General features: G+C 40.5%; 2 protein-coding genes across 11 annotated transcripts in view; both read right to left on the bottom strand.

Annotated features, from left to right (window-relative positions):
- The window catches only part of CEP192 (centrosomal protein 192), a 45,402-nt gene extending 38,888 nt beyond the window's left edge, over positions 1 to 6,514 (bottom strand). For 3 of the 7 annotated variants that reach the window (XM_081919301.1, XM_081919305.1, XM_081919306.1), the window contains exons 1-7: positions 6,282 to 6,414; positions 4,545 to 4,734; positions 3,491 to 3,604; positions 2,341 to 2,492; positions 1,547 to 1,599; positions 944 to 1,073; positions 527 to 678 (exon numbers count right to left, since the gene is read on the bottom strand). In XM_081919301.1, coding sequence (XP_081775427.1) covers positions 527 to 678; positions 944 to 1,073; positions 1,547 to 1,599; positions 2,341 to 2,492; positions 3,491 to 3,604; positions 4,545 to 4,711 — 768 coding nt within the window. In that variant the 5' untranslated portion in view covers positions 4,712 to 4,734; positions 6,282 to 6,414. Of the gene's footprint in view, positions 1 to 526; positions 679 to 943; positions 1,074 to 1,546; positions 1,600 to 2,340; positions 2,493 to 3,490; positions 3,605 to 4,533; positions 4,735 to 5,608; positions 6,229 to 6,281; positions 6,415 to 6,475 lie in introns of those variants that run through there. The other 4 variants (XM_081919302.1, XM_081919304.1, XM_081919303.1 and 1 more) reach the window with 4 other exon arrangements.
- Positions 6,515 to 7,917: 1,403 nt separating this feature from the next.
- Positions 7,918 to 20,826, bottom strand: SEH1L (SEH1 like nucleoporin). 4 transcript variants are annotated; one of them, XM_081919642.1, is made up of 9 exons: positions 20,408 to 20,823; positions 17,837 to 17,887; positions 16,111 to 16,257; positions 14,787 to 14,998; positions 14,221 to 14,319; positions 12,478 to 12,618; positions 12,074 to 12,231; positions 11,691 to 11,844; positions 7,918 to 8,708 (listed from the first exon to the last, which is right to left on the bottom strand). In XM_081919642.1, the coding sequence occupies exons 1-9, from the start codon at positions 20,516 to 20,518 to the stop codon at positions 8,519 to 8,521; spliced, it is 1,263 nt and encodes a 420-aa protein (XP_081775768.1). In that variant the 5' UTR covers positions 20,519 to 20,823; the 3' UTR covers positions 7,918 to 8,518. The 4 variants fall into 4 exon arrangements, with proteins under 4 accessions (XP_081775768.1, XP_081775770.1, XP_081775769.1 ...); XM_081919644.1 differs by lacking the exon at positions 7,918 to 8,708 and adding an exon at positions 8,868 to 10,438 and having other exon boundaries at positions 20,408 to 20,822; XM_081919643.1 differs by lacking the exon at positions 7,918 to 8,708 and adding an exon at positions 10,446 to 11,308 and having other exon boundaries at positions 20,408 to 20,826.
- Between the last annotated feature and the right edge of the window lie 1,498 nt (positions 20,827 to 22,324).

Genomic DNA, 22,324 nt, shown 5'->3' with positions numbered 1-22,324 from the left:
CAGCTCTACAGTTGGGTGGCTGGCTAGCTGCTCATCACGCTCAGAGCAGGTGAAGCTCAAATACCCAAGAACTCTTGAGCAACGGCAGAAGATTATTTATGTAGTTTGTTAGAGAATGATCCACTTGCACCACAAGTGTAGTGCTTATGAAGCATCCCAGAAAGACCGAACAGAACCATTTCTTTTCACCAACCAACAAGGGTGTACAAGCACAAGTACACAACGTTAGGGAGAATGACTAGTCTCTGTGTGCTGCCTTATCTCCATCTATTGCTCATTCTCTATTCTTTTGTAGTTCTTGTGTAGAAGGTAGGGAGAGAAAAGGGAAATGGGGCATTATTGCTATTAGGATCCTCTGCAGGAGATGCAGCTTTGGGGCAAGTGAACTGTGCCTCATTTTAGCTCCCTTAAGTTGCCAACATTATCTACCCCCCAACCACCTTTTACAAAATTGTTCATGCAGACTGAACAATGTCATAGTGTGCCTACAAACCCCCAATACTAGAATAACTGAATTTTCACTTACACTTTTCCTATTTGAAGGCAGTTCCATGGCTTTAACATGTTCTCCAAATTCATGCTCTTCAACATCTTCCATCTGCATTTCTGGTAGTACCAGCTGCTCAAAATAGGTCTCCAGTTGGCCATCACAGAACTCTTCATCTCCAATTTCATATTCTAATTCAGCAAAAAGCGGCTTGCCATTAGTTCAGATATTAAGTATGAACCACGTGCCTTCTTCCACAGTTCCCCAGATATATGCATACAGGTGTTTTAAGGACATTTGTATATCATCTGCACTTTACATGTTCACTGCAGGAACCATATGCATCGCATGAAACACCAGTGCACAAATAATCTGGCTTGCTGTTGGCAGTGTGGAGCCATCCTTAGCAAAAATAAACTGGAAGTATACCAAACAATTCAAATTTTAAAGCAATACCTGTAGAATGTCCTTCTAAGCTTGCAAAGCTCAGTGGTTGTTCATTTTCTATAAATCTGGAAAAGTCGATCCTAGCCTTGTTGTCTATTTCATTTGTTATCCTCTTCTGACCATGTTGTAATGAAACAGCCTACAAACCAAAGTCAATACAGGAATTTGAAGTACTTATCGTTGAGTCTCCTCCATAACTTCACTTTTTACTGGCTGGATCAATCAAAGTCTCTAGTGTTCATCAAATGCCCCCAAGGAAAGCAGAACATGATGTTATATTATCCCACGTTTAAGTCGCATAGGTTTAAAAAAATAGAAGGGATTCAAGAAATTACAAACAAGTTAACTTAATGTTTGTTCCAGTTAAATTGGTGGAAAGCTTTAAAGATAAAATGTTAAAATATAAAAGAGAAGAAGTCTTGCTGATGAAAGAACAGCATGGCTTCTGCAAAGATAAAGCCTGCCTTGGTAATGCTTTGGATTCTTTGAGAGTGTGGCCAAGCATGTAGAGAGTGATGCTTCAGAAGACATTATCTACTTAAGACTTTTTGCTAGAAAAAAGTACATTAGTTCTTTGTAAAGTCTACAACGATCACACTGCAGAAAAGTTACCTTGTAGTCTTCATTGTCTTTTTCAAATGAAGCAAATATTCTAGCTGTCAAATCTGGAAGTAAAAAAAAAAAGTTTTTTTTGACTGCATTAGCACTCTTTACAAAGGCAGAGCAAAGAATTTGCCAGGAATTTCTTAACCACAGTGGTACATGGATTATATTGCTTGCAAATTTTATGCAAATGCTCATGCTCTGCAAATATCACAAGTTTAATTTTTTTTTGGGGGGGGTGTCACTGTCTCCCACTTAGCACTGTGCATAAAAATTGAACACTATCAAGAACCTTTAGCAAATGTAAACTAATCAAGTATGGAATCATTCAAGAATATTATTTTTTAATTAAATGCACCCTTCAAGTACATTCACATATGAGCTCAGGTGCAGAGAAATGTGGGTTTGGTTTGCCCAAAATTACTTTAAACCATTTTGAGGTTTTTTACAATCAAGTGGTGTATAAATTTTATGAAATAAAAGAAATAAAATTGTCTGGCAGGCCTAATTAGGTCTGTAGATCAACAGCTCCCCACTCCTGCTCTACTCCATTCTCCCCCATCATCCAAGTCTATTCCCACCAAGTCAGCCAGCCAAATTATGTAGATGCCAGCTACTACCTTCTTTTTGGTACCTCCAGTTCATTTCCAAACTGATAAACTCAGGTGACTATTAGAGGGAAAGCTATATTACACTTGAGGTATCACAAATGAGGATACCACACTTAGCAGAACTTCAGAATACATTGCAGAATGCTTAATTGTAGAATACAGTGTCCTACAGACATTGTGAAAACTGCCTACCTTCCAAGTGTTGAAGTGAAAGCCTCTCGTGCAAAGAATGCCACTGGTTCCCAGAGCTTTCATTAGAAAAATGTTGGTGTTTTTGCTGCAAAACATTAGATTCTTGCTGGCTTGACTCCAACTGATTGTCTGCAGCTTTATTACAGCATTCCCTGAGAAAGTTAAAATGAAGGTTCTAATCTTAATTTTACAACTGCTTAGTAGTAGTTTTATATACTTAATGTCAGACAGCTCCACCTGCATTGTTACCTACTTCAAGACTTAATAAAAACAACCACACCCAAGCTAGGTTTATTAGCAGCATCTACCTAAACATTTTTAACAAGAAACTTATGTTCCCTGAACAGGTCATTATTTTGGAAAAAATGATATACACCATGCAAGCAAAAGATAGAACTTAATAGGGAGTACATAAGATTTGCTTCTAGAGTCATAAGTGGCCGAGTTTGCTAGATACAATCTGACCACAGGTTCTCTTGTGAGACAACTCCACATGCCACAGAAATTAGTCTAAGGAACAACCATGTTGGGCTTTCATTACTATCCGTAGGTTAATCTTAACATACATTTTAGGATTTAAAACATAAGGAGTATATTTCATGGTCTTAGCAGCCTAGAACAGGAATGAACCTCTGGACCTTCAGATGTTGGACTGCAACTCTCATCAGCATGACCAACAGTCAGGAATCTTAAGCTTAAGTCCAACATTCAGGGGACTATAGTATTTTTATTATTATTATTAAATTTATATACTGCTTTTCATCTGAGGATCACAGGGCAGTTTACAGTATAAAAACACAAAAATACATAACAAATAACAAACAAAACAATGAAAAACAGCGTTTAAAAAACTACAGGTTCTTTAATTAGCTGAAGGCTGGAAGAAGAGGAACTTGGAAACAGAAAAGTTTCCAAAAGATATAAAATGAAATTACACCCCCATATCTGCTGTTAATAGTGTTAAGACATGCAGCAACATTTAAATCAGGCATTCATGAAGCCTATTTGTCAGAGAATACCTCTTGAAAGTTATTTTTAAGTTGAATCAAAAAGTTCTAATCTATAAGCAGGAGGGAGTCTTCTGTGAACAGAAATGCATCTTTGGATCCAACACAAGATATAACATTAAATTATGTAATCTACTTCTTACACAGTATCCTGAAAGTTAAGATTCTTTCTTGGATCAGAATCAGATTCACCACTACAGGAAGATGCTAATGGAGCAGGGAATCTATTGTCCATGTAAGACACTTCATCATATTGTCTGCAATACAGAGAAAACAAAACCATTATTTTGCAAGTTCTCAGCTCTGTTGTTTAGAAGACCATTTCAGTGATCAGGAATGTCTTATGAAGTGGCACTACCTCCTCACATTAACCACATGATAAATTTGTCTCCTGTAGCAATCCAAGGTAAAATCAAATGAGGAAGGTACTCCAATCCTTAGTGTCTCATAGTCAGAGCACTCCTCTTCTTCTTCTTTTGAAAAAGGAACATACTTGCTTCCCCCCCCCCCATGGTCTTCAGCTTTCAGCATCTTGCCTAATAATAGCAGCTTATGAGGTGGCTCACTAAATGATACTGCTGATGTCAATGGCCATTGCTACGAACAACTATAAGTCTTCATAGCAGCAGTCCCCAAGCTGCTTCACAACTCCACCTGGAAAAGGGTACTGGAGTCTCCTACCCCATAAAGCAGTGGTCAGCAGCAGTTACTAGTAGCCTCCAGCTAACTGCCTCAAGAGCAGCTACTGTTACTCAACCCTGTATATTACAGTTACTAGCAAAAATGGCTTTAATATCTAGGGATTCAGGTATTCACCTCTACACACAAGAGGGTGACCGAGATAATATGCTAATATGTCTGGGACCTGCTCCAGATCTCACCACTTGGGAGGAGAGGTAGTCTTCAAACAGCCCCTTGCCGGTACCTGCTTTACTTGCATCCAAGTTACAACACAACGTGTGACAGTTCAGCACATAATCATGAGCTTGCTGAATTCCGTTTCAACAAATTTTATGTAAGATTTCCAATTATCTAGATTCTATTTTTATCATGAATCATACACTGATGGAAGTAGAAAGCCATGCCTGGAAACAGTTTCAGATTTAGAAATTACCAGCCACGAGCAATCCTTCAGTCAATACATTCTTCCCTACACTCACCTACGAATTTCTAGTCATGAACTAACAAATGTCTTACCCATCATGAGAGCCAGTTTTCCGTCTGGCTTCAGTTGAAGCAGCAACTGGTATACCAAGAGTTGATGAAATTGTGATATTGTCAAAAATGTCACTGGTGCAGCCTGTTACAGAGTTGAGCAAAACACTTGGAAACGTCTCATCTGCAATACATTTGAAGTCTTCCATTATACTGTCTTCTCATAGCTGCCCTAAAGGGTAAAAGAGAGAGGTTACACATAGGCAGCAAGATAATATTCAATAAATGTTCTATTTTATCGGTACTTTTAAATCACATTGTACAGTCAGAGACTGTTTGACCTGTCATCAAGCTCCTAAATTGCTACAGGAGCTCAATAACTGAGAAACAAAACTGAAAAGCTGTGCAGTTGTTTGACTTTGCTATGAGTGCCAACACAAGCATAGCACAGTATCCCTAGATCTTCCACAAAGACAGACACTGAGTAAATTCTTTCACAATACGCTCAAGAAATTCCAAACGTTAAAAGAACACACATTTGAAGGACTGGAACAGGTACAAGCTCTTTGAAAGCAAAATGCCAGAGCAGTCCAAGATTAGAGTTACATCAATCACAATTGCAAAATGCAACTTTTACTGTATTTTTATTTTCAAAATCAAGTTATACAAAGCACCAAAACACACATGCAGGTTGTCAATCATTTAACAAAATAAATTCTTTTCAGGAACACAAGTCATTAGATTGCTGACTACACACAGTGCAGGTGCTATATTTAGCTGTTTAAGCCGATTGGCATGAGTTTATTGCTGTTTCTAGAGGCTGCCAGCACCTGAAGTGGGGTACAGCAGAGAGAATGGTGTACGTACTCAATTTTTCATTAATGCTCTTTCAACCAAAACCTTTACTATGGGAGTGGGGGAATGTGAGAACACCATCAACTTTCTTGCGTACGAAATAATTCTGAATCACAACTAAGTTTTGGTCAGCTCCAAATATATTTTTTCAAACCAGGGCAAGTACTTCACAAATCTGCAAGATAAATTAAGACTATTTATTTTGCGACAAAAGTAGCAATTAACTGCCTTGTTGAATTTACAGGAATTACTTTTTAAAAGAAAAGGGCTCTTTTCTGCAACTGTTCCGGAGCCATATGGGTCCGTGTTGCTAGCTTCAAAGTAGTCTTGCATAGCACATTATTAGCTCAGAAGGACCAGCAGGGGCGCGGTGCCGGAGCAGCCCTCTACACATGCTCAGAAACACTCCCTGACACCAGCACCGTCTAGCAAATCATTCATTCACAGTTTGCTGAGGAGCCGAGATGTGGCTCAGCTTTGTCCCGGTTATCGACCTTCTTATGGGCAACTTATGGGAAAGGAGTGTGGACACTTCCCAGGCACACAGAGCAGGAGGAGGAAAGGAAGAGGAATATAAATAACTGCGCCAGGCACACGTGGAGGGCGCCGATTTCTAGCGTTTTTCCTGCTAAGGACGGCGCTGGGCTGAAGCGAAGCGCCGCGAGGGAAGCAAAGGGGCGCGCCTTTTTTCCGGTTCCCCCTGAAATGGGCTCCCGCCCCTCCGTCCTCTCTTCTTGGGACACCCGCCAAAAAAAAGCTTCCCCGACACTCGCTTTAGGCGCCGACACAGGAGGGAGGGGAAGCGGGAAGCAAGAGAGAATGGAAACCGCCTCTCAAACAACCTAAAACGGCCGCTTCCCGTTGAGACAAACATGGCCCCCCTCAAAAAAAAACACCACCCAACCCCCCCCCCCAACCGCTCACCCAAAGCAAAAGCGAGCGCTGGAACGGCAGCTCTCGGGCGCCTCCGGGCACGCGCATTGATGCGCGAGGACACCGTTCGGAAACGTCACGGCAACCCCAACAAGCGTCGAACTCTGGAAGAGGGAGGGAGGGGGAGAGAGGAAAACGCCCCCCTCCTCTATTTCCTTGTAAGTGCGCACGCGCGCGCCCCTTACCTGGCGCCTAGGAAACTTGCTTTTGGATTTCGGCGGGCGGGGTGGGGGGGCGGGATCGGGGAGGAAACATATGCGAATTCTATTGGTTTATGAGAACGGAACGAAGGGAAAGCGTAGCGCTTCTCTGATTGGACAAAAGGGCGGTGACACGCTGCTTTCAAACAGTCCGGGAAAGAGCGCGGGTGGGGTTTGCGGAGGTGACCGATAACGACCTCGCTGCGAGTCTGCTTGTTATTTTATTTACAAAAGCACCCAAGAGTTTCCCAGTCCTGTAGTTATTGTTTTTTAAATACACTGTATCATATACATAAGGTCACAAAGCGTAAAATCAAAGGCGACAGACTTACTCTCAATTAATCCTGCCAATAGGAAGGGGGGTATTGCTGTTTTATTTGTTTTATCCTTTATTTTAGTCTGTCAACGGCCCCGAGATCTTATGATGAAGGGTGATATATAAATCTAATAAATTAAAATAATAGGTGATGCTGAGATTTGTTCAAGACCACCCCCTGAAATGTCTCCTGCAGTTCCGTTTTAATGAATTAATTGGAATAGTTCAGTAAGGATTGCTGTAAATCAGCCTCATGACAGAAAGTGTGGCATGGGAACAGAATCAACTGCTTAAACCAATTATTTTTATAAAAAATCACTGAGGTCATATGAAGCCTTTTGGGATTACTCAAGACAGCTCTTTGGACACACCAACCCTATCCAAGAAAGAGGGCAGAGGCTTTAAGGCAATTATACTGGATGTTCTTTGATGACCATGGTACTGGAAGCATAATTTTATGCAGATTTATGTAGAAATCAAACAACATTCTGCCCACAGCACACAGTGGGACTTCTGAGTCACTTATGGACTCACTATTAAGACCATGTTCATGAAAGACAATCTTACCTTATCAGCTTCGAGTGATCACCAAAACAGCAGCAGCAGCAGCAGCAGCATAGGATTTTGCCACATGTTAATATTACTGTTTAGCTCCATCCAAAGCTGCAATCCTTACGCTTTACCTCAGACTTACTTCTGAACAGACACTGTGAAGACTGCAGGACGAGTTGTATTTTTGCACCAAGGCAAATTGGGTAATTCTTTCATATTTCTACTTTACCTGAAAACATTTCTACAAGAAACATTCAATATCGTCAGCCTGCAGAAAAGTCTGCAGTGCACTATTGTTGTTTACTGCCCACTGTAGGGTTCAAACCCTTGACCCTGATATTAAGAGTCTCATGCTCTACAAATTATGCTACCTCTCTCTGTGGATGTTATTTCAGAAGCCAAATGCTATACCCGAGGTGGCTAAGGCTAGAAACAGAACAGGTCAAGGTGCACAGCATAAACCTATGGTCATAGGTGAAGTCTGACAGCTCCCTCTCCCCAATATTCACTTTTATACATTTAGAAATAAGTACAACTTAAATAAAACCACCACATGACATAATTTTCAATTTTTTTATTAACCTACAATTATAAAACAACGTAGTGTAAATATTTTTATGCAAGAAAGTGAAAATGTTTGCAAGTGACTAAACACACTACCAATTCTATATTGCTGCAGAATGCACAAATACTGCATTTTTACTTTAGCATTCCATTTCAGTACCAATGTCCAGGGCTGGAAAAAGCCTCAAGAATCCGGTCACTTAGAAGTTTGATGCTGGAGATTAAGATCTCCCCCCTCCACACAGTAGAATAATTTTATTCAAGTTCTATTTAGTTTTAAGGACACATTTCCAAAAACAATGCAGGATACAAACAAAATCTATTAAAATGAAAATAGCACAGTAGATTGAATACAAAAAAAAATAAATGGTGGAACAAGCACTTTGAACTTATCTGTTGTGTATGACCCACACCTAATACTGCTTATTTGTTTCATCATGGTTGAAAATGGATTGGATAGCAGAGCTAGCATTTGGTGCATAAGCGCTAGCACAGTGAATTCTGGAGGGAGAAAGTATGCAAAATAATAAGCAGACAGAAACGCAAGCATTTTACAAGCATCTGATTGAGGCCCTTAATACAGTTTTAAATGTGCATTAAACCCCTTCATGTTCCCGTAATAGGTTAAGAGGTCGAGAGATATATCGTCTGCGAGGGTGAGGATACTGGAGATTGGCAGTGGCAGCATCGCAAGAGTGCTCTATCAGAGGAGCAGGAGGTAGGAGCTGGGCATAACTGGACCATCTTGATCCAGCCCGTGGGGAATCCAGAGGGGGAAAGAAATACCTGAAAACAATGAAGACAGGAACACCAAAAAAGAAAAAAGGAAAAACAAGAAAAAAGAGAATAGTAGTAAATATGAGGAGAACCAAAGGGGAAGAGAAAAGACATGCTGGGTGGAGGGGGTGAAGGCTTTAGTAAATCCATGCCAAAAATAAGATATAATGGCCAAAATCATGTTCGCAATCAAAACAAAAATGGTTATGGCAGTCTGGAAACTATTTGGTTCGAATACAATATCTCTAAATTAAGATATGCCTTATGTGCATTTTGCAAAATAATAAATTATATGTAAATTAAATGAGTTCCTAACTATCAACACTTATGCTCTCTCCTTAAAACCATGTACTGTAACTCAATGTTTTTAGTAAACACTTGCAGAAAAACAGGCACACATTAATTATGCAGATATATTTATGCTGTATTTGCATCCACATTAACTTTAATGCAGATTTTATAGGACAGATGTGAAAAACCCCCTGTTTTTACAGTGCTTAGATTTCCACAATATACAATAAGTGACTCCTTTTCCACTGAAATACAGTCTGGGTGCATATATACATAATTCTGGAGAAAATGTAGGATAAAACCAAATACATCTGGTAAATTAAAGGCTTAAAGAACTATTACATGTCACTTTTTATGACTTACCCGTAATATTAAAGACACCACTTTGTAATCTTTACAATCTTTGGAAATGTAGACAAATTTACAGAACAGAATGGCAAAGTTAGTAGAATCTGGAGACAGGACATATTTAGAGCTACATTGACATGCCACTATATAAAACAAGGCATTTTCTTGCCATGTCCTGATGAATGTTTGCAATAGGACACTGCTTCAGTCTGTTCCAGAGCAGTAACTCAATTGCACAGAAGCATTGTGTATCCTCACTATGCAATGCATGAAGCATCTTAAAGGCAATGGACAATAATTCAAGAGCAACTTGTCAATGCCACATGACAAACATTCATATGGATATGGTTCTCCACTACAATATTGTGACCAAAGGAAGTCTTGCTAATTATTCCATGGAATCATGCCACAGGAACATGCAACTATCAGGTAAGATCATTCTCACTAAAAGTATGACATTAATTAGTTTTGGGGCTTGTGGTGTTTTTTTGTTTGTTTACTCTGAAATAGCATTTAATTAATTGTGAAGCAATTCCAAATTAAGATACTAACTGTACAACTGTCAAGGTACAACAATGCTTAGTTAAGTTTGCACATTGCAAATCCATTAACAAAAATGTAATGGTTAAGATTCATCTGAACAAAATGTAGAACAAAATCAATTATTCAAAGCAATTTAAATGAAAACCAACTGATTACCAAGGCTTCACACTAATACTTTCCCCGCCCAACACCTCAAATATAAAGGATGGTAATCCTTGTTACTTGGGTGAACTTCCCCCACTCTGATTTATATAAAAAAAATCTTTTTCTGAAGAGAAAGAGGAGAAGTGTCTCCACAAGAAAACTCTCCATGTTACTGTTTTTTCCCCACAGATTCCAACAAGGTCATACTGTGCTGGCTAGCAAAGTACGCATACAGTGTTTTTTAATAGAGCCTTTTGATTTGCTTTTAGTAGTAGGCAGACTGCTGGTGTCTTGGGAAGAGGTCAAACGGCGCTGGGGAGGGGGAAAAGGAGTTCGCTTTCCATTCCTGTGTGCATGCAACAAGCAGCAAAACAGCAAAGTTACTCCAGTTAGCTTGGGTTCAGCTGTGCTTTCTGTTAAAAAGGACATAATACAAATGGAGAAGGGAAAATGCATCACAATTTTAGACACATATGGTTATAAGCACAATAAGAATACTGTGGAACAGTATTTGGTAGGTTTATTAAATTTTAATCTTTTCAATCACTTCTCAAAACAATTTTAATTATTTCCTTGTTAAGCATAGGGTGTTTGTGACGTTGATCTCCAAAAGTGTTAGTAGTGTTACTAACAAAAGTACCAGAATGCTGAGCCATAATAACAATATTCTGTTGTATCAGCCTGCTTCTAAAACTCAGCATTTACATTTCTGTTTATATAGAATCATCAGGGCAATACAATATGTCTGAGTTCAGCCCCATTTTCAAATATGATATGCTTCAAAAGGGTTTTTCCACCCCACAACAGCAAGTATATCTCATTATTAAAGCTGTACTATTTCTGACTCCAAATTTGTGCCCTGGAATACAAAATTTTCCTCTGAAATGTAACTCTGAGATTATAAGGGAGAAATGGAAACACAAGAACCCTGTTTAACTGAACAGATTTGAAGACATGACCACTTTAATTTTATAGATTGATGTCTTTCTAGCACTCGTATTTGTGGGCACAAGTGTGGAAAACATAAATCTACTGCATATAGTCTGAATTGTGTCCATCAAATGGTTGCGGCTGTATGAAGCTGCCCGAGGCAATCCTACACAAAAAGTTGATCCCTCAACAATGGTTCCTTTCAGAATCAAGTTTGTGAGGACAGGCCAAAAATAGACTCTTGTGTTGAAAGCTACTTTTAAAAAGTGGTTGCCTAGAGCTACTGCAGAACAGGATTGGAAGAGGGTCATGTTCCCAAGGAGTCTCAGGAAATAGGAGAGCAGCACAGGAGGCTGAAGTCAAAGAGACCTTAGTTGAGAGAATGTAGGATAATGAGTGGTCAAGGTATTATAGGGCAACAATAGGCAGATGCAGTACTGTGAGTAGGAAAATAAAAGAGCTAATGACATGGTCTTCAAAATACTCAAGTGAACTCAGCATTTGAAGTATGTGAACAGCAACTAGAAGAAAGTTTTTCTTTATATTTTATCTGTTGCATACAGGACACTGCAGATAAGACTAGGACAACTGAATCTGCAAGCTATTGATTTAAAGTTACTAATAATTATGCATATGAAAGCCAAAATGATGCTTAAGATTTTAGGGAGATTAATGGTGGGTGTTGACAAAACAAAGAGTTCTTAAATTGCAGAATTTACATACGAAGTGGCATACCTGCCAGCAGATGTTCCGTTTACTGAATTCTGGAGGCTTGAATTGGCTGTGCCTAAAGGAGCATTAAAAACTCCCTGCTGAGTGGAACTAGCATTGACTGGACTCCCATTACCTTTCAAAATTCCAGTACACTTCCAGTTGTCCATGTAGTTAGCTGCATGGGAATGAACAAAAAAATAATGCAATTGTGGCTTGAGAAAGATATTTTTATGACAGTTAAAATAGTAAAACTAATGATATAGCGCCTAAAACAGATTATATTTTTAAAAATCTAACTCTAGCCAGTCCTAAGCAGGTTGCTACTATGTATGCTTAAGACTGAAGCCATAGTCTTCTAATAATTCAACATTTAATCACACAGAGAATTCTGAAGGAACACTTACCTTTCCAAAGCCTTACACACCCATCGTCTCCTGAAGATGCAAGCACTGTGCCTGTAATGTTCCAACTTACACGCCAGACCTGAGAATTGTGGTTATCAAACTGAGCCACTAACTGGACCTCAAATTTTGTCAGGCCTGATGAAGAAGTCAGTTCCTTTCTGTTGAAAGCAAAATTGTATATTGGAGTTTGATCTGCTTAAAATACATCCATTCTTTTAATTACAGAAAGTAAAACAATGTTTTGCCCTTTTTTTGTGTGCTGCTTTAAAAAAAGGATTACTGTACTGAATATTGAATAAACTTACAAGGTTCTTAACCATGAGGACAATTAGTTCCATAGTTGAGAGAAAGAAAATACCAAATATCTGCTTCCACATTATAGGATATGTATGTCAAAAACTCACCTTAGTGGTTTTAATGTGAAAATTCGCACATCTTTGGTAGCTACAGCCAATATATGGAAGGACCTTCCCAGGTTTGGAGCAAATGCAATATCATGCACAGGGTCTGTGACTGTCATAAGTGTTTCTGCTTTTGCATACTTCCTGAAAAGTGAGACAGACAGTGTATTAATTTCTAAACATAGAAACATATTAAAGCCCCCCCAACTGTTTTTATAACAACATTACTGTATTGGTAAATTCTCCCATGAAAGTATTCTTTGAAAAGTATTCTCTAGATAACAATCCTTTTTTTCTAGAATGTATGTGAACTATAATTTGTACTATTTGATGTCTGGGATGTACAATTTGTTACAAAATTATTGCCATGTTATGAAGTGTTCAAGTGACAACTGATTGTTGTTATGAACAACAAGAGGATGGGACCAGGTCACTCAACAATGACACTGACTTGAATCAGAAACATTAAATACACAAGTTGCCTTTTTACTTCAATGAATTTAATAGGCAGTGCTATGGAAATTATTTCTGAGGTACTGAAGTTCAGAATGGCAAGTCTATTAATTCATAACAGAAAAAACAGACTGTACTCTTAGATTCCAAAAAAATTAAAACCATAGGAAGGGGAAAACTTTCCACAGATCGTATGTTTCTCATTACTTCAACATCACTCACTATTCCCAATTAGTCAAATCAAGCTTATTATAGAGAGTTTGGATCTTTGAGTAGAATAAGCTGCTTTGTTTTGGCAACAGACTCTATATTTGGAGGAAAGTACACAGGATAGGATTTTTATGGTTGGCGTTCATTAATTAAATGTAGCTTTGCAAAACTTTTAAGGAAAATAATAGCATATTATTAGGAAAGCTAAAATATTCAGTATTCTCTACAGATTGTTGTTCAAACCCGACTTCTGTCATTAAATTATCATGGGGCACTGGCAAGTTACTTCTCTCTCCGCCTCAACTTGAACATTAGCTATACAGCAGAAGTGGGGAACCTCCTGCAGCAAGAAGGTCATGTCCCCTTGCAGCCAACTTTCTGAAGGTCAAATGCCTGCAGTGGCAGAACCAGAACAGAACTGGGTGTGGCCAGAACAGGCAGAGAGCAAATGCACATACAAACACCACCCACAGAGAGAGGCGGGGAATACTCGGCCTCACCCACTATCAGAATCAGGCTTGGATAAATGTTGGGGTTTTTCTTTCCTAGTCACAATGCTGAGGAAGGGGCAATCTTACAGAACACAGGTAGGTTAAAATCTTCTTTCCCTGCTGTGATTTCCCCCTCCCATGCACTCCCAGCATTGAAATAAGCCTGCCATCGGTTTATAGCAGGAACGGAGAACCACTTTCAGCCTAAGGGCCAGATTCAAACCTGGTCAACGTTCTGGAGGCCACATGCCAATGGTATACGTGGGTCAGAAGCGGATAGGATCATCTTTAACTGTATTGCACATATACTTTGGAGGGAACTTTAGTAAAAGCAGCAAGGCAGATTAGAATGAAGACAGGTGTCAGTAAATAGCATTGTATGATTGGCAGGTAGGTGGAATTTGCTATAAATGGTCGCACAGGCCATTTGGAGGGACCACTGGTGATCCATAGTATAAACTTAAAATCAGTACCAAATTAGGGTTTCAGCGAACCATTTTAACATGTTTAAGTCTCAGAAGAACAAATGATGTTGTGAAGCAATATTATGAAGTGTTGAAAAATGAAAGTTACTTTGCTTTCTTCCTCTTACCTGGTATTTTCATTGTATTCATAAATCTGAACTTTTGCCAGTACATTTGGGCTGCTGTCATCACTTCCTACAGCTATCATAGGTGCATGAGCGCGAGAGCTGCAAATGCAAAATGGAATATTTTTACAGAAGACTTCTGATGATGAAAATAAATTCCTCAATATCTTTTCTCTTAAAAGACAGCATGCACAGCGGACACCTGATGGAACATAGGATCCCAGGATCTCAGACAGAAAGTTTTTTTGCATCACCTACTTGCTGATCCTTCTAACTCAGGAATAGCTAACACAGTGTCCTCGTCTAGACATTGACTCCAACTCTCTTTAACCTAAGTCAGCTTAGCTAATGGTCAGGGATAGGAGTTGCAGCCCAACAACATCTGGATGGCCTCACATTGGCTACCCCTGGATTATAAATATTCAACTGTCTTTGTTTCCTTTTAGACCCAGCACCACTATTTTACAGTCAAGAATTTAAATAAATATTACACAAGAAGGAAACAAGCCAATTACCCTTAGGGTTTCCCTCCCTCTTTACTTTCTGATTCAAGGGAATTGATATCTTACCTTGAAGGATTCCAAGAAATACAACTGCAGCTTAGTTTACATGAGATTTCATGCTGAAGTGACCACTGACTGAGATTCATAACATCTGGTGCTTCATATATCCTAACAACTCCATCTGCTGAACATGTTGCCAGCATGAGGCCCATATGCTTAGGAGCAAACTTTACATCTGTAACTGATGTCCTACTGTCAACCAGAGTAGTCCTCTTCACCTAAAGATAATCAATGGAGCAGTCATTAGAAGAAGGAAAACAGATTTTTAGGCGCACCATCACTTATTTATTTAGGTAAATAAACTTTAGAATAGAGAGCTAAATTTTTATCTGTAAACAATTTGATAAATTTTATGAAAAACATAACCATGAAACATAACTGTATTAGAAATCTTACAAGCTCCAAAGTTAAGGAGAGCAAGTATGTTCATTTGATATTATGAAAAGTTCAATTGAAATACATTCTAGCTGTAAGCATAAAGAATGCTGTCGTATACTGTGATGGGCAGATCATTGTTAATACTAAAGGTAAGAGCCAAGCAAACAGTAGAAGCTAATCAGAATTAAAACTAATAGATACTTGAATTTGAGTAAGACAATTCATTTATTGCCAGGTCAGATTGATTAGTAGTGTCAAAGGGCTGCATTAGGCAGTCTCTGCTATAGGGTCCAGGTCTAGGGGCGCCCCCAACCTTGGAGGAGGGTTTTTCAGGAGGCAGTAAAGGCAGCTGCTGGAAGGAGAGAGCTAAAATGTTTCTGTGCATATGCAGAAGACTGTCAGTGGTATTTGAATCATGGCATTTGCCCTTCCATACTCTTCAACCCCAACCTCACCCCAATCATGTGGATTAACAGAATAATCAACATCCCACCAGAGCTACAGCTTGGATCTTAACTTTTATTACACAAAAGGCATGGAGTTCTGTTCACATAATGGGGCTTTGTCACCTCCTCTCTGCAACTCCCTACACCTCCCAAAAATCTGCTCCTGAGAGTTGAGGAACTCTTGAGATTGGTGTAGGATATGCGATGTGGGACTGCAGATGGAGAGAAGTTGGTAGAAATCACACATCTCCTTGTCTGAATAGAAGAAAAATGTAGGGTCCAAGCTTATGATTCGTCAAAAGCCATGTATAGTAAACAAATCAAACTAAATATATCTATATATATTCAAATATGTAGCTTTGTGAATATATAACATTTCTTTAAAAACATTTATAATAAATCTCTTAACTGTGAAATTTAGCAAAGTAAATCCTTGAGGCAGCAACAATGTTATAAATTATAAGTGAGAAATGAGTGCATTAGAACTGTCACTCTTCAAACCTTACCCAATGACTTTGCCCTCGAAGTTTATCATTGGATTCTCCTACTATTTCTTCCCATACAGCAGCTGTTCTGTCAAAAGAGCAGGAAGCCAAGACCTGTCCAAACTCTGGATGTGCCCATGTAACACGCCACACAGATCCACTATGTGTCTGGAAAGGTAAGAAGAACTGGAACTTGAAAACCAAAGACTAAAATTGAAGATGTTTTAATGTATGCAGGCTGGGAGAAAAAATAATAACACCAATATAAATTAAGTATCAAACATCAAAGCCCCTTTACAGTCCTCCCCTTGACTGATCCATTTCCAAAACACAAACTAAAATGTCTGGGACAGATGAATATTCCTGTATTGCAGGGAGTTGTATTAGATGATCCTCAGGGTCCCTTCCAACCCTACAATTCTAGGATTCCATGATTCTATGTTGTATACCACCTACCCAGTTAACTGAAGTAATAGGGTCAAAGTTCATGCACACATAATATCCCAAGTGGTCCCTGGAGGCAATTTCCCACATTGATACATGTTGGCCACATTTGCATGCCACACAAAACCATGGTTTGAAGCAGGCAAACCATGTGCTCCTTTTGCCTGATCCACAGTTTTGTGTCACAAGTATTTTTCCGTTTATAAGACAATGTTTTTTCCTTAGAAACAATAGGCAAAAACTGTGTGTCATCTTATACACGGATAGCGCGGGGGGGGGGGGATTGGTGGCAGTAGCCAGCAGGAGATTGGCAGCGGTGACTGGGGGTGTGATCGGTTGCTGAGGCTTGCTGACGATTGGCTGTGGCAACTGGGCAGCCGATTCATGGCAGCAGCGAGTCATGCGTGCAATTGGCTATGGCTGTGTCGAGTGGGCAGGTGGGCTTTTGGCAGCGAGCGTGCAGATGTTTGGTGGTCATGGTGATGCGTGTGATTTGCAGTGGTGGGCAGGCTGTGATGGCCCCCCAAAAAAGCTCAACAACTCTTGGCAATCTCCCCCACAAAAAGCTCAAGAACTTTGGACAATTCCTCCGCCCCCCCCCCCAATTTCTGTTGCAGTCCCCAAAAATAGGGGTAGTCTTATACATGGGAGTGTCTTATACACGGAAAAATATGGCACTTCCCAAGTGGCATATACAAAAGGACTTGATGAGATGGACGTAAGGAATAACTCATACGACACTGAGCTTTGGGATAGGTAGGAGTTTCTACCATATCCAAAAGTCAGCACAACATGAGAGACCGCCATCAAATTTCTTTTAATAAGAAGAAGGATGTTTTTGTGATTCATATACTGCTAGGCATCTTGGAAAAGGACCTGCATATTGAAGAAACAGACTGGAAATATGGAAAGTGTGAATGGAAAATTCAAGGAAAACATTTTTGCAAATCTGAACAGAAACATGAACATCTGTATACATGAGCATCTTTATAGTTTCAACAGAGAGGAAACAAAATTCCATCACAGGAGTTTTGTGTAGTTAAACATTCATAGGGACTGACTTAGCAGTTAAAAGTAAAGTAATTTACACCGAATTATAGCTGCAGACCATTGTTGGGTTACACATTCAGGCTGCAATCCTTAAGAAACTACAAGGGAGTAAGCCCCATTGAACAAAGATAAATTTCCTGCTGAGTGAACATGCATAGGACTGCACTGTTTGGAATGAATCTTTCCCTACATTGTGGCTTCTCATGCCAAAAACTGTTGCATGCAACTGATTTTTCCAGGATTCAGCCCTTACCTTCCAGCTGGCAGTACAGTGCCATTCTCCATTTTCACCTTTGTCCCAAACCTATTAAGAAAACCAAACAATATCTAAATCTTTTATTCAAAAGTTAGAGAAGGTACAGTGATCCCACAAACAAGTCCACAGATCAAGGTTTGTGGAGAGTCCCAGAAGGGTGTTAAACCACAAATGCTCTTCTATAATATCAACTCATATGTGAGTCAAATAAGAATTGTGCATAGATTTGTCTATAAAAAGGACAGTGATTGTGTGTGCTATTCCAATTTGGAATTGCCTCTGTTCACTAGAACCACAAGAGTATCTGACCCCAACATTGGATCACTTGGAATCCTTGACGCTACTTATATCATTTCCTAACACAGATAAAATTTCTGTGCAGGGTTCGAAATTAGCAGGGTGCCAAGCACATTTTCCGCTTAAAAATTCTCCATTTGTGAGCACTCTCAAGGATTACTGAAATGTATGTGCTTTGAAGTCTCGAAGTACAAGTTAAGTATAGACAATTAACAATTAAAAGTAGAGTTTTGAAAACTGAAGTATGGTACCAGTATTTTTAATATAAACACCAAATAAAACATGTATTAACAATTTCTGCCAAAAATTTGGTATTAACAATGTGCCACTTATGTGAAATGCATATTAGTTCATGCTTATCAAAATTAAAAATGTTGCTGAACCCCATGGCGACTAGACATTGTTTTGGTGCCCTCAACCCAGGTCTCAGAAGCCATTTGGCTCCTAGTTTTTCTGTCCCAGTTTCTAACACCACTTCTGTGTATGAAAAGGTTATATGGCATAGCACATAAGTATTTGCTGAATACACATTGGGAAGTTACAGCTAATCATAGCATCACACTACATGCAGACATCTACATGTGCAGGATGACAGAGTGCATATAAATTTCTACATAGGAGCAATATTTATGCAGGAAAATTGTCATGTGCAAAATGGGTCTTAGAAGTAATGGTTAGTCTCTCCAATACATCGTCCTATATAAAGCAAGATACATCAATTTTATCATTAAAATGCATTTTTACCTGGGAATGAAATTCATTTACCACAGTGGGAATTACTTCCAAGTGAACACATAATTACTGACATGCAAACTTTACATGTCAGCTAGACATGCGTAATTATAATTATTATATATAGAATATATAGAATATACATACACACCCCTAATGAACATTACTCTGAATTGCATCCAACAGTAGTCCCACTGAAACAACTGAGATCCATTAATTTTAGTAGGTTTACTCTAGGTAAAGGTCAGTATAATGCACACCTCTAGTCTGTGTCCTTTCTCAACTGCAAAACTAGTATCCTTACTTGAAAGTCCCATTGAGCTCAGTTCAACTTACTTCTGAGTAAACAAAGAGGATCAATCTATATCTCAGCTAGTACACACTTACACAGCATTCTGACTATGTCTACTCAAAAGTTTTAATTCAATGGGGTTTACTCCCAGGTTAAGAGGGGTAAACACTGAAGAATGATTTACAATCCTAACCCACCTACTTGGGTCCTATTAAATTCAATAGGACTGGCTTCTGAGTAAACATGGTTAGGATTGCAGCTTAAATCGTTATTAATCCCAAATCACCAATTCCCATTAAGGAAAATAAATCCAAATTGTCTACACCTATTGCAAACCTGTACTGCAAAACTCTGTCTGGAAAATAATCTCAAACCACTTTTTAGAAGCAAACTTATTATTACGTACATATGTTACAAGGCCACACAAATCCTCTGATGGACCCATGGGTATTAACACAAAACAAAAATCAGAAAAATTACAGTCGTACTAATGCATGTTTAATGAAAAAGCCTCTGAACATGTCCATCACCCCACATTATTACTTGCTTTCTCCATTAATAAGTTGTGACTCTTCCATCTACCATGACTTGCCCAACATTGCCTTTGAGAACCCTTTAAGTATAATTGCATTGCACTGGTCCAAAATACAGAAAGATGATTAAAGACCGAGGCGTGTGCACCCTTGCTATCTGGAAGCAAGCCCCGTCGAATTCCGAGGAACTTTTGCCGAAGAGGGCAGGAGACAAGACACGCTGCTAGAGAAGTTCCCGACTTAACCATTTCATTCATACCACACCATCCTGCCTTTTTTATTATTAGTTCAAGTACTGTAACTTGAAGTTGCCACCCAAATCAGTCCATAGGCCTGTTTTGGGTTCGTTGGGTTTTCTCCCGCGCTACAAAAACAAAACAAAACAGGGACTCTCTCATGTCCTACAATTTGTTATTTCTTCCGTTGCAAAAGGCTGCTATAAAACGTGGTCCTCCTACATGCCCCCCCCCATGACCACCTGTTACCCAGCGCAGGCAGAAGTGCCCAAGCCCCTGCAGTAGCCCTCCTTGAGGCCTGGCCGAAGGAGCCGGCCAGCCACCAGCGCGTGGTCCCCGAGAGAGAGAGAGGCAGGGCGAGCAAGGGCGCCGGCCGGAGGAGCATGGGCGTCAACGGGCCCCGCGCGGGTCTAGCCCGATTCACGAGGGGAGACAGGCCGGGGCCCGCGGCCTTCGCGCGCTCTCCGCATCCCCGCACCTTGACACTCTGGTCGCTGGAGCAGGTCGCCATGCGCCGCCCGTGGAAGTCGAAGGAAACGTCGTGGATGAGGTCGCGGTGGTCGGCCGCGATGCTGCGCGCCACGAACATCTCGGCGGCCTCGCTCCGTCAGCCGAGCTCGCTTCTGCTGCTACGATTAAGGCAGCGGAGGAGGCGAAGTAGCGGCTTCCCCTGACCAGCAGCTGCACTGGCGGCGCGAACAAACTCCTTCCCCTTCTCTCTCTCGCTCGCCTCGAAAAGGCGCGCCTGGCTCAGTCTAATTGCGTGGAGCGCCGGGCCTTAGCGGGGAGGAGGCGGCCAATGGAGCGTCTCCCCGACGCTTGCGCTTTTGCGCCTTCCCCTCAGGCAGAAGCCGAGGCAGCCCCGGCAGGGGAGGAGGGGAGGGAACTGACGAGCCGCCCCATTGTCCTTCTCGAGCGAGAAAGAATTTGCCAATTTCCAAACCCAACAGGCGGAAGCCTGAACATGCTTGGGTTTGGGTTTTTTGCAGAGACGCACGCCGAAGAGTCCGCTTAATCAATTTCGCCTCTGGCAAGAAGCACCGGTCCGGGACGAAACAATTTGGGATCCGGTGGCTTTGCTCTGCCCTAGTAAACGCCCTGTTTGGGGCCCTGAGCGTCATACCACTGGCGGAACCACCGCTGGCTAATAAACTGCTGCAGAGCACGCCCACTCCCCCCCCCCGTCCCCAGATCAGGAAATGTCCCCCGCCAGCATATCCTAACCCCCATCAGCAAATATGATTATGGCTGAGAACTCAGCTGTTAGACTCCAGACCTTTACACACTTACCTGGATATACCGGTAAGTTTCATTGAAATCAATGGGACTTCTAAAATAGTTGCATTTATGCAAGACATATGTCAACATTGCTGCAATTCTAGTTTATATTAAAACACTCAGTTTAACATGGGGATGGGATTTTGTCCCATTAACATTAAATTGGTCCAATCTAAGTACTTTCTCTTAAATCAGGAGTGGCTAACCTTTGGCCCAAAGGTAAACAAATAGACAGGGATGCCAGTGATGAATGTGGTCAAAAGCTGGTTATAGCCAAACTTGCACGTAAACATTTACCACAACATACACCCCAGCATTGTGTTTGCTTTTTTCCTTTGCCACCACCCAAGTTGGTGTGGTGGAAGCGGAGAAATTGCTTTGGTGGACAGATCACCCTTGCTTTTTGGACTGAATCCTTATACAGTAGACAGCTTTCACTGTAACAATAACCAGCAATACATGCTATAGAACAGGGGCTGTCTCCACAGTGCCTGTAGGCACCAGTGTGCTCACCAGTACTTGTTAGGAAAGGCTTCAAAAATCCACAATGCACACAATACTGTTTGATCTTCTTGCTCCATTCCCTTTTACACTGGTTTGGCATCTTGAACAACTAACACCATTAAACATTCCCACATTTCATTGGATACCAAGGTCATATACACTGTCTTCAATTCTGAAAGAGAAGTGTGAAGTTTCCCTCTGTAAGTGTGGTGATGACAATTTTGTGCTATACAATACACCAGAAGTTCCCATTAGCTAAATACTGCGGACCCATGTTGTTCAAAAGCCAAGCCATGGATGCCCTATTTTTGAAAAAATTGATATCTCTATGGTAGTTTTTGTTATGTGAATGATGTCATGGACTCCCTGGGTGGGTTATGAGAACCTGGATGCTTAAGTCCAGTCAAAGGTGACTATGGGGTACGGCACTCATCTTGCTTCAGGCCAAGGGAGCCAGCGTTTGTCCACAGACAGCTTTCCAGGTCATGTGGCCAGCATGACTAAACAGCTTCTGGTGCAATGGAACACCATGACGGAAACCAGAGCACATGGAAATACCATTTAGCTTCCCACCTCAGTGGTACCTATTTATCTACTTGCACTGGTGTTGCTT

This window comes from Podarcis melisellensis, assembly GCF_964234715.1.
Source record: "Podarcis melisellensis genome assembly, chromosome: 7".
Classification (NCBI taxonomy): domain Eukaryota; kingdom Metazoa; phylum Chordata; class Lepidosauria; order Squamata; family Lacertidae; genus Podarcis; species Podarcis melisellensis.
This window is presented reverse-complemented; position numbering and strand designations above follow the sequence as displayed.